Source organism: Ambystoma mexicanum, chromosome 2p (assembly GCF_040938575.1).
Source record: "Ambystoma mexicanum isolate Mex_15411 chromosome 2p, UKY_AmexF1_1, whole genome shotgun sequence".
Taxonomy (NCBI): Eukaryota; Metazoa; Chordata; class Amphibia; order Caudata; family Ambystomatidae; genus Ambystoma; species Ambystoma mexicanum.
The window spans coordinates 1,448,331,288-1,448,343,859 of record NC_090923.1 but is presented as its reverse complement, the minus strand read 5'-3'; the positions used below and the strand labels follow the sequence as shown (position 1 = coordinate 1,448,343,859).

Genomic DNA, 12,572 nt, shown 5'->3' with positions numbered 1-12,572 from the left:
TGTGCAGAGTATTAATTCTATTAAAGACTAGGAGGCGAGCATTAAATTCCCACTCGATCATGTACTGTTTATAATGTGATGTTAGTAGATTGCAACAGAACATGGACGCCAACCTATATTTGTTCATTGTATATTCCTTAGGGGAAGAGCAGAAGAATAACAGAGCGCTGAGCTGCAGCATCAGAGCTCCAGTTGGGAAAAGGGAAAGCGAGAGCGCATCACCTCCTTTGACGAATTGGAGTCTTCGCATTGTTGGCGGGACATGGTTATAAAGTTCAAGAGTCTGTTCAGAGCACGTAAAGGAGAGGAGCAGCGCAGGAGCCCAGGGACAGGATGTATGTCATAGCTGGGCGGTGCAGGATTGGACTACAGAGACCTTGGGAGTTGAAGTTTAAGAAAAGAAAAGTTTATTATAGACACTTTTCAGAGTTTTCTTGTGTGTTTTTGTTGAAACTGCTGAAGAGTAATAAATTGAAGTTGAAACATAATGCTCGCCTCCTAGTCTTTAATAGAATTAATACTCCCTGCACAGCTAGCAGGGATAATCTTCATTGCTTGCCAGAAAAGTCTTTGACACTAAATTTGAAAATATTTTGTTTTTAGGGGATTATTGCCACTTAGCACTTATTTTCGGAGATATTCTCAAGCTAAATGTGAGTGATCTGTTTGTGTGCATGTTAACACATTCGCAGGTATTTACTGTATTTACTGTAGTATAACACCCTGCCATTGTGAAGGTATACATGCCAAAGTGGCACATATCAACAGGAAAATGCTTAAATAAAATTGTTTTTTGTGAGACTGGATCTCTCACATAACATTATGTGCGTGTGTTTCTCCTGTAAATGTTTTGTTTGCAATGAAGCATGCTGGTGGGACCTTTCGTTACTACAATCCATAAAATTAATTTTAACCACGTTGAGCCTTTGCCTTCACTGGTACGCAGGTCTGTGTTTATTAATATAATGCAGCCTTAGTCCATTGATGCTGTTTGCCTCACCCTGTCCGGAGTCTCCTTTGCAACGCCCCTCTTGACACAAGACACACATGTGATCTGACAACTTATGGGATGTGTTGCTTCTGTATGCCGAGGGTTGTGTTGAGAGGAGCATCAGAAGACAGCGACTCATTTCAGTAGAGGAAACGTGGAAAAGGTTGAGCCAGAGCGTAAACCCACACCCACGAGAAAGTCAACTCCCATTTCAAATTTGAAATGGGAGTTAACTTTCCTGTGAACGTGGCTTATTGTTGCGCTTGTTCGCTTCACGCACCGCCGGCCCCTGCTGCTAATGAAACTTAGCCGCATGGGTTAGAGCTGCTCCTATTTAATTCATTTCTAATTAAGCTTAGAGGGCCTCTTCGGTGAAGTGAATAAGCGGAACAATACACGTTAAAATATAAGCGACTTTGGGGAAAAAACTAGCCCAAAGTCGCTTATTATTAGCGGACATGGCAACACTGGCCGTGACGTGAAGTGCAGGACCGCAATGACAACAAACTGAAGCACACATTACTTACTGTGTTGGGACAAAATGGGAAGGAGGAAAAAGGACCGAAGAGGGCAGCCAAGAAACTATGTTTGATTGGGGGGTTGGCTCACTATGAGTGTAAGCAAGAAGGAAGGATCAATCCCCGGGCAAAAGTAGCATCTTCAAGAATGTTGCCTTAGCAACGCTGCTCGGCAGAGGAAACACCGGAGCATGTTTCAAACAGACAGCTGCATTAAGGTAGCCTTTTTGGGGAGGACAACAGAAGTTTTCATTTGCAAAACCTTGATAAAGCGATGGTCCACATCACAGACCCAGCAAATCCAGCAGCAAGATATTTCTAGCAAGAGCACTGCACAGTACAATATTTGATGAGCATGAAAACATGCTGTCCCGTTGTAGAAGGGTACGCTGCAAAATTGAAAGAGGGAGGCCACCAACTGCACAGGTTGGGACTGCTGGGTTATTAAGTGGAAAACTAACACAACAAGGTGACTAATTGGTCACAATTGAAGATTGTTAAGTATTGAAGGGCCAAAGGGATACATTAACGTGAACATGCATGGTTTTCAAAAGTAGTGCCAATAAAGGGGCCCGGTAATGAGCAGTTTTTATGCTACAAAGGGGAATATTGGCAGGGAACAGGATCGAGCGAAATGTTTGATATTGGGTTGACTAGTTACAAAACATTGGATATAGGTCACAGTACCAATAGCTCTTTAGAAAGGGTGCGCCATACTCGTTATCAGACCAGTGCGTCGATTTAGAGCCATTTATTTAGCCCACGGTTTTGGCATGTGGGCGGAGGCCGGTCCTAGGATTTGCGGGGCCACGTGCGGCAAGTTAAGTGGGGGGACCCTTAATTAGCATGGGATGACATCACAGGAAGTGACATCACAAGAAGGGTTAATTGTTCTTCCTAATTTTAACAATGCCCCAGAGTGGGAAAATCCAGAAATTTAAAATAAACCAGTACAGAGGTAAAACACTTACGTAGGGCCTATAAATTGAGAGCCTGTCCTAGCGCCCATGCACTGCCAAGGAAGCCTACCACTAGCCAGTCAGTTTTGGGCATTTAAGTTCCATCCTAGAGGCCTTTCTTTAGATTCACCAGTTGCACGTTGGAAGAATTACTATGGCACTAACAAACCTAAGGGAGTAGGGGTGCCCTTATGTGGATGTATATGAGACAGTAACTCTTGAGAACTTATTCTACCTCCAGTATTGGGCATTTTATTAAAAATCATTGGGATTACTGTTTGTGGCATTCCACCAAAAGACCTGTTAAGATGGATTTCTAGAATCTGACCTGGGGGACAGATTTTAGGAGGCCACCCTAGTTATAGTGAACTGGAGAACTGTGAGAGGTTAGCCAAAACCCAATCAAAGTAAACGTTGAGAGCAGTCACAGCTATTCTCAGGAGAGTGTAAATTGGGGCCACAATGAGTCCACACAGTGACGCACCCAATAATACAATTTAGACAGGTAAGTACAGAAGTACTATATGTATTCTGTCCCAAAAAACACATTAAGAAATGAAACAAGCAGGTATAATATTACACAACACTCAATTACTCACATTCCATTCTTCAAAGGTTCAGCATAAGCTATTTAATTTCCTTGAAGTTCAATACAGGGACCGGAATGTTATGTTTGCTTATGTTTCAGTGTTCTTGTACCACTACAGTGGTGATAAGTGCAGTATAAAGGCATTCTTACATATTCGGAAGCTGGCTGACCAAACTGTATCTAAATTTTACGACTCGCCTTAGTATCCATGACAATTCAGAAGTACAATTAAAATACTTTTTTCTATTTTTAATTTTTACGAACGCATCAATCAGTCACTGTAGTCTAAGGATGCAGCAATTTCTCCCTCGATTGAGAGAAGTGCAAGTCCTGATAGATGTTCCTGGGACATTGTCGGGCGCAGGTATGTCTTATTCAGCTTCAGGTGTGAAATACTTGGTTCCGCATATGCAACAGTAACTGGGATGGTAAGCAGGATTCTTACGGCAAATACACAATTTGGATACATTTCCTCTAATATTTTCTGAGTAAATGTATTGAAGAACTTGTAAAGCACTACATTTTTGGGAAGAACAGCATTGTACCTACACTAGAATTGATCTCATGCTAATCTCCGAAGAGGGGGACGGGGTGGTTCAACAGCCGAGGGTGGAGGCCATAACGTGGTCGGACCACGAATTGCTTGTGGCCGACTGGTCACTGCCTGTCGCCCCAAGATCCACCCGTTGGCGGTGCAACAACACGTTTCTTAGGGATCCCGCGTTTCGGGACTTTATGAAACAAGAAATGTCAGCTTACTTTGAGACGAATGACAATGGTGAGACCGACATGTCCACAGTATGGGAAGCCGGAAAGGCCACGTTTAGGGGTCTCCTCATAGCAGATGGCTCGAGACGTAAACGGGAAAGGGGCCTGATTGAGGGCAAGCTCCGGGGCGTCTTGCGGGCCAGACTGGGCGCTCCCAGGATAGACAGAGACGCACTTCTGGAGGAGATGCAGGGCAAAAGACGAGCTACACACGGTTCTTATAGGGGAGGTTATTAAGAAAATGCGGTACACCAAGCAAAGATACTATGAACGGGGAGACAGGGTGGGAACTCTTTTGGCACAAAGGTCCCGGGGCTGCAGGGTGGAAACGGGGGTTGCCCAGCTTAGCGATAGGGAAGGTAGGACTCACAGGGGCCGGGAGGGAATAGCGGACTGCTTTGCTGACTATTAACAGCAAACTTTATTCCAGGCAAGCAGACAAATAACTGGAGGGTATCTCAGCCTACTCGGCGGAGCACCCCCTCCCCAAGCTATCCGACGAAGACCTAGGGGCCCTTGAGGGGGAGATTTCAGAGGAAGAGGTGGAGAGCGCCATTAACAGACTGAAGGCAGGAAAGGCACTGGGGGGGGGCGGCTACACGGCTGATTTCTATAAACAGACCCAGATCTTGGTGAAGCCCTTGGCCAAACTGTTCAATCAGATTAGGAGCCGAAACTCAATTCCACTGATGTTTCTGCAAGCCCTCATCACCGTCATACCCAAGTCCGGTAAAGACCGGACAGAATGTGGGTCCTATAGACCCATCTCACTCCTTAACTTAGATGCCAAGATTTTTACCAGAATCTTGGCCTCCAGACTTGAGAACTGCCTTCCACGCCTGATACACCCTGACCAAGCGGGATTCGTCCTCAACAGGCAGGGCTCTGACAACATACGGAAGACACTCCATATACTTGCCACAGTGGGGGTCCGGGACGAGGGGGCTCTTTTACTGGCTCTCGATGCGGAGAAAGCCTTCGACAGGGTCAGCTGGGCTTTCATGGGGAAGGTTTTCGCATCTCTGGGGGTGGGTCCTAGGTGGCTTGGGTCCTAGGTGGCTTGGGTGGATGGCTGTGCTTTACACTTCCTCCTCAGCTAGAGTTTTGGCAAGCGGAACAGAATCGTGAGAGTTCCCCCTCCAACGTGGTACAAGGCAGGGACATTCCCTGTCCCCGCTAATTTATGCACTAGTAATGGAACCATGGGCAATCTCAGTCCGCAATGACGAGGCTATTAGGGGAGTACAGATGGGAGACATGCAATGCAAAATCTGCCTCTTCGGGGACGACGCCTTACTCTATGTCACCAGACCGCCCCAAACAGTCCCCCGGTTATTACAGGGCCTCTCGCGCTATGGGGAACTATCGGGTTATAAAGTCAATCTGGATAAGTCAGTGGCATTTATGGGTGGGAACCTGTCAGATCCGGAGATGGCCTTTGTGAAAGGGCTCCCCTTTAGACAGACTGAAGAGGGATTCCGGTACTTGGGAGTGCAGATTACCCGTGACCTTGAGGAACTGTACACAGCTAGCTCCCCCCCCACTGGTCCGCAATCAGAAGAGATGTTGAGGTGGGTGGGATCAGGGCTCTCCTGGATGGCGCGCCTTAATCTCATAAAAATGGTTCTCCTCCCAAAGTTTTTATTTCTCTTCCAAATGCTCCCGGTGATAATCCCCAAGACTTTCTTTATAGAAACGAAGCGAGTCCTGCTCAACTTCCTCTGGTCAGGCAAAAAGCATAGGATTTCCTACGAAGTGTTGACTAGGGCTAAGGAAGATGGGGGAGTGGGGTATCCTGACCTGGAAACGTATCACAGAGCTTCTCAGCTGAGAGTTTTGGTTGATCACTTCTCCCCAGATATGAAAAAACAATGGGTTGCCATGGATAACAGGCCCCTTGCCCCGGTCACAATAGAGGAATGGCTTTGGGTCCCAAGGAAAAAGATCCCCAGAAGCGCCCTGAATCATCCAATCTTGAAGGTGCTGTGGTCCCTGTGGGGAGAAGGAGGTTACCATCGGTCGCTCACGACGTGGCCGTCCCCGTTGAGCTGCATCTGGGCCCCTCCCTTCCTGGCCAAAATAGCAGAACCAGCGGCGTATCAGTCGTGGTTTGAGGCAGGCCTTAGTAGGACCGGCCATCTGTGGGTGAAGGGTTCTTTCCTGCCCTTAAGTGATCTCGAGGAGGCTCTGGGAATTGGCACCCTGTCCCCCTTTCGCTACATCCAGATTAAGGGTGTCCTCACCGAGCCATCCTGGGGCGACACCCTCAGGAGGGATCTCACGGAGTTCGAAAAGCTTCTCCTGTCTGCGAGGGGTTCCAAGGGGATAATATCTCGCCTTTACAAACTCTTCCTGTTCTGTCCCCAGGGATCCTCCACCGGCACGCGCACAGTGGGGTAGGGACCTAGGAGAGGAGATTGATGATGAAAGATGGGCGGAGATGTGCAAGCGGGCCAACCGATCCACAGCCTCCCTCCAATATCGCCATCAAGTCCTCAAGATATTACACCGATGGCACTACCCCCCAGAGGATTGCTAGGATAAAACCAGGATATGACCCACACTGCTGGAAATGTAGGACTGAGAGGGGGGACTATATCCACATGTGGTGGGGATGCCCAGTGGTCCAAAACTATTGGGAAAAGGTACTCGCCTGGATCATGGACAGGGTTGAGCTGTCTCCCTGCCCTTGGCTCCTCCTCTTTGGAATCAACATTGGGGAGGGTCAGGAGGGCACTCAAGACCATATGCTCCAAATCATGTTGGTGGCAGCCAGATGCTGCCTTGCACAAAAATGGAAACACCCGGAAATGCCGGGGGAAAAAACGTGGGTGACCAAGGTGCGGACATGGAGTTTCTCACACACCTACTCGATGAGTCCAAGTCCAACATCGAGGAAATCTGGCTCCCCTTTTTTGACAAATACGGCCGACCAACTTAACACCCCGCGCCTGGGGTCTTCCCCCTGGGGCGCTGGACCATTGCACACCGACCTGATTGTGAACTTCTCCCAGTTGGACCCATGATCTCGGCGCGCCAAGTGCACTGTGGAACGATACTACTGTCTCAGGAAAGTCTGTCAAACAAGCAACAAGCAACTAACGAGAACTTGAACTGTAGGGGGTGGAGGGAGGGACAGGGGGGAGGGGGAGGTGGGGTGTTACGATTGGTTGTTTGTTAACTCATGCTTACACATGCTATGTAATGTAGTACTACATATACAAAACTTAATAAAAATTGATTTTCAAAAAAAAAAAAAAAAAAAACCAGTTCTATGCCATCTATATCAGATAATCGAGCACCACATGCTTTACTATCTGATAGATGTTCCAGCTCCTCACAATATTTCTTTGGGTATGCACTGATCTGGTTTGTTAGGCTGAAAATGCCAAGGAGAAAGCCAAATAGTTTCTGGTGATTGTTTAGTTGCTCAAATCTCCTTTCAATGCGTGCTGTTGCTGAATCAACCACAGCGTCAAAAAACGGAGTGCACAATTGTTGCTGTGGGTCCTCTACTGACATGTCTGCACCCTCGTAATCAAACATTTTATTTTTCTTTGAAATTCTTCTGCCACGTTTAAATTCTTTGAAAACTCCAATTCGTCTGCTATTTCATTTGTTGAAATTAGCGCTACTGTAAAACCACCCTGTCGATATTTTGTCAAAAGTCAGAACTTCCTGAACATGCTTTACAGACACCTCACATCAAGTTGCATGTTCTGCATAATTTTACAGACAGTGTTTACCTCTAATATGTCATACATGTCATACCATGTTACCAAGCATATGGATTTCACATGATGCAAGCTCTGATGCTAGTGATGTAGATTCACTTCTTATTTTCACATCATTAGCACATTCAGCGTCCTGAAGAAGTGCTTCATGTATTAAACTGGCCTGCAACCTAAGTGCTTTAACACTTTCAACACGACATTCCCAACGAGTAACAGAGACCTTTTAGGGAGAGCGACACACCTACTTCTGTCAGCACTTTCCATCTTTTTGGTGATGTAGAGAACAAGGTGTAAAGCCGTTGAATTACACCAAAAAAATTGTGTTGAATAAGGAGATGAAGCTGCTTTCAGTTGTGATATGCACAAGGAGTGAAAAACGCACGCCGATTTTGTTTTAAGATCTGGATTACCTTCTGGAACATCTCAGACATCAGCCCAATCATTTCATTCGGAATTTGTTCGCCGAGATAGTGAGTATGAGTGTAATGCGTGCTAACTTTGCAAATGTGTTCCTTCATCACAGGGTCAAATTTACCTAAAAGTTCACCAAACCCTAAAAAACTACCACTGTGGGGGTGGTTAATCTGATCAACGCTTCCACGGAATGCAAGGTTATGTCCTTCTAGATACTGAGTGATTGTAGGGAGTCTTGCCAGCACATTCCTCCAGTGCATCGTCTCCTCTTGGAGGTGAGCAAGATTTTGCTCATCAATTGTGCATTTCTTTTGTAGCTGAATTTCTAGTTTCAGCAATTTCTGAATATTTTTCAAGTGTTCTACTGAATTCTCGTGTTCTTTTAATTGTCGCCCAATATGTTGCCAGTCACAAAAGCCAATGCTGACAAGCTGAGTGAGTGAAGAAAGAGTTAATAATTTACAGCAGAAGCAAACGACTGCATTTTTTTGCAGAATAATGTAGCCATTTGGTGACTAATTTGTTTTCCATTATTCATTTGCCTTTTAAAATAAATAGGATTGAAAGAGCGATTTGCTTTGTCACATGGAAAAGATTTGGATATTTTACATTGAGCCTGACTTGCTCCTCTTTCCTCTTGGTAGCAGCGACTTTTATCATCTAAACTGGTAGGCCATTTCCCAGGACCATCATCAATTTGTGTTTGTCTCAGTTCAACCGTTTCATCTTTCCTTTTCTCAGTCACTGCTCCATCTTCCTGCAGATCTTGTGATGAGCAGACTGAACTGACGGTGGCACTTTCCTGCTCTACACTTGAATGCAGGGGCTCTTTTTCCTCCTGTCGGATGCCTATCGCTACACTTTGGGGTGTGATAGCTGCGCTAGCGACAGCTTCTTCCTCCTGCCACTGATTTATCTCTTGCTCCAGTTGTTGGGATGTGGTGGTGGTACATGTTTCTTCCACCTGCCCTTGTCCTATTTCTTGCTCTGGACCTTGGGATTGGTAGACTGTGCTAGTGGCAGCATTTTCTTTCTCTTGCCCCAGTCAGATTCTTTTCTTCAGACTTTAGAACGGGGATGACTTCAGAGGAAACATTTTCAAGAGACATTCCAGTTATGAATCGGAGTAAAGACTCTTTCTGTGATTGTTTATCCACATTCAGTTCCATCTTCCTTTTTCTCTTCAATGCACTAGACACATATTTTCGTGCAATGCCACGATCACGGTTCGGCATTTCTGCAGATATTGAAATTCATAAATGCAAAATCTAAATAAGGGCACTAGAATATCACATGGCAAAGGGAATTCCCATTCTCTTTACTACTTGTGAATTCAACAATTAATCATTTCAATGAAAAAAGCAAAACACTTATTTATGCAGGTTGCAGAGATCTCACCGCCCACTGCACACTCACCTTGTGATAAATATTGTCAAGTTCTGTGTCTTGAGTCCTTTCCACGGTTTCACTGCACCTATGGACAACGTATTCTGCTGGATACCTATTGGATAAAAAGTGTACTTTCAGAACATTTACAGTATAAAAAGCACACAATACTCGGCTACCCACCATTATGAATAAGAAGAGGAGCCACGCAAAGTCAAGGAGAGTTTTTAATTAGGAGCAATTTATATTTATGGCTCATTTAAGGGACTATTGTTTTGGACAAGATGCTCGTCACTTTCCTGTGTGAAGAAATTACCATGCGGCTGGTAGTTTTGACCATTGTTGCTGAATAAATATTCTTTAAATTGCACAATTTGCATCATATAAACAGTCCGTCACAAAAGCAATGAACTTCCATTTGTGACTATGGCCACTTTTTCATTGGTGCCAGAGACAATTGTTTTGCCCCAGTCCGTCCCTGGGTACACTGTGCTGGTTGTCCCATGCAACGTCTTACCTCAGCACAATCCCTTAATACACAAGCACTTAAATATCTTTCAACACCTTTTAAAGAACCATCACACCGCTAATCAAACAGCCCAGGCTGTGGCAGCTGGTCCATTCACAGGCCAAATGGCTTAATTATTTAATTCCATTGAGTCTCCTGAGCAGAACAACACATGTTATGCAATTGTAATTGTTCATTTATATAGCGCCTACACACAAGAAAGTGTTTCATTCAGAGCCCTTGAAATGCTGAAAGGATAATAGTCTGCACAAGCAAGAGTAAGTAAGTAACATACAAATAACAATTGAGACACAGCAAATAGGCCTGACAGCGATTCTGCAGTTTTAGCAATACAATTAAGGGAAGATAGGGGAGAACAGACAGACGATCTTCGGGGAGGTCCAAGTGCACCCAGACGGTGAGGAATGGGGTAAGTGCAGAGAGAGCCACTCTCTTGGGTTATTTCTAAGTGCCGTGAAGGTGGGGGGTGTAGGAACCTGAGGCAAGTGCGAGAGAGGACTGGCAGGGGTGCCCGGGACCTGTGAGACTCTGAGGTACACCAGGCAGCCAGTTAGCAAGCTGTAAGGAAGAGGAGGGAGAGATGGAGAGGGCAGAGAGCTAGGTTAGCAGAGTAGAGGGAGAGCAAAGGAAGCGGAGAAGAGGAAGGTCTTGAAGAGTTTCTGGAACTTAAGAAGGTCAGGCTCAAGACGGAGGAGGGCAGGTAGGCAATTCCAGATGAAGGCACCTGCTGAGGATAGGGATCTCCCTCCAAATTGCTGCTTGGAGAACCGGCTCACTCGCAGAAGGTTGGAGGTAGATGAGCTCATGGGGGACATTATTAAGGTAGGCAGCGTTGTAGGTAGGTAGGTCCCAGGCCAAAGAAAGCCTTGTGGACAATGCAGAGGGTCTTGAACTTGATCCTTGCAGCCACGGGGAGCCAGTGAAGGGATTTCAGCGTCGGAGAGATGCAGTCACTGGGCTTGAGGCCAAGCATAAGTCTTGCGGTTCTGTTCTGGATGAGTTGCAGAGGGCACAGGGCCTAAGAAGGGAGGAAGAAGAGGCTGTTGCAATAGTCCAGCCTAGAGAACCAAGGCTCTAGAGACAGTACGCCGCTGGGGGAAAGTGAGGAAAGGTAGAGGACCTCTGAGGAGGTGTAGCTGATAGTTAACTTTTTTGAGATGTCAGCGATGTGAGAGGAGAAGGATAGAGTGGAGTCGAAGATGACCCTGAGGTTTTTTGCCTTGCATGTGGGTGCGGGCGCAGGGCCAAGGGAGGCCGGACAGAGTGAAAGTGGAAAAGCGGGAGCAGGGGTTCCAATGTGAACAATCTCAGTCTTACTGGCGTTGAGGCAGAGGTTGTTGGCAGCACACCATGAATGAATAGCAGACAGTCAGATAAGAGCGAGAAGGAGTAGGCGGCTAAGGGTAGCCTGAAAGATAGTTGCGTGTCATTTGCTTAACACTGGAATTTAGAGGTGAAAGTGGCAATCACACATGCCAAGGCAGCCATATATACGTTGATGAACCAGGGGGAGAGGTTAGAACCCTGGGGAACGCCACAGGTTGAGAGAGCAGTTGCCGAAGGAAAGGCTGAGTTCCACCTGGGATGGGCGGTTGGAGAGAAAGGAGATTAACCATGCCAGAGCCTGACCTGTAACTCCCATGATGTCAATGAGCCATGAGATCAGGATATTGTGGTCAATTGTGTCAAAGGCAGAGGAGAGGTCAAGGAGAATGAGGACAGAGGGAGTGTTAGTGTTAGGATTTGAGAGCAGGTCTTCACGGGTGTTCAGAAGAGCAGTTTCTGTGCCTTTGGATGCTCTAAATCCAGACTGATGATCATGGAAGCAGCCAATAGATTCAGTGTGGGAGGTCAGTTGTGTGACAGCCAATTTCTCCAGAAGTTTGCCCAAGAAGGGAATGATGGAGATAGGGCGGTAGTTTGCCAGAATGGAGGGTTGGCAGGGGGTTTCTTGAGCAGAGGGTGCACAAGGGAGTGCTTAAGGGCAGTTGGGAAAACTCCAGTTGAGAAGGAGAGATTAGAGATCAGCCAAGGCTGGGGCGAAGGAATCAATATTGTCCTTAATGGTTTTTGAGGGGCAGGGGTCCACCTGTTTGGATGAAGCCTCCATAGACCGGAGTTGTCTGGTGACATCATCAGGTGTGACCGGTGAGAGAGAGGAGGGTAAAAGGAGAGGGCCAAGGGAGGCTCCAGTGTTGGTGTGTGCTGTGGAGTGGAAGAGGGGGAGAAAAGGATGTCTTGGGTTTTTGTGATGAAGTGGGTAGCCAGGGCCGAGCAAAGGTCCTGTGTGGTTGTGACAGAAGAAGAGGCTACTGAAGGATTGGCCAGTTCCTTTCAGACTTTGAAAAGTGTGGCTGTGTTGTTTGATGCCTCGGACATGCAGACTTGAATAAAGACTTTTTTTTGAGCGGATGCAGAGTTGATATTGCTTTTGAAGGAGGGTGCAGGTCAGTTTGTCAGATGGTCTGCTCAATGAGTTCCATTTCCGCTCTGCTGCCCTACATTTGCGTTTACGGGCAGCCAGGTCGGAGTCGTACCTAGAGTTGCACTTTTTGGAAGGCTTCAGTCGGATCCTTATGGCAGGGGCAGGAGTGTCAAGAGTGTTGGAGATAGAGGTTGAGATCGGCAAGGGCTGTGTCAGGGAAGGAGTCAGTTGTAGGAATGGGAGGAGGAGGGTAGGTGTT

General features: G+C 46.5%; 1 protein-coding gene across 5 annotated transcripts in view; it reads right to left on the bottom strand.

Moving 5' to 3' along the window:
- LOC138566076 (histone H3-like centromeric protein A) overlaps window positions 1–12,572 on the bottom strand; it is a 47,819-nt gene that overhangs the window by 18,110 nt on the left and 17,137 nt on the right. For all 5 annotated transcript variants that reach the window (XR_011301831.1, XR_011301832.1, XR_011301833.1 and 2 more), the window contains one exon: window positions 9,390–9,474. Coding sequence is in view for 1 of the 5 variants with exons in the window: in XM_069643100.1 (XP_069499201.1) it covers window positions 9,390–9,474 (85 nt within the window). In the remaining 4 variants the exon portion in view is untranslated. The remainder of the gene's footprint in view (window positions 1–9,389; window positions 9,475–12,572) is intronic.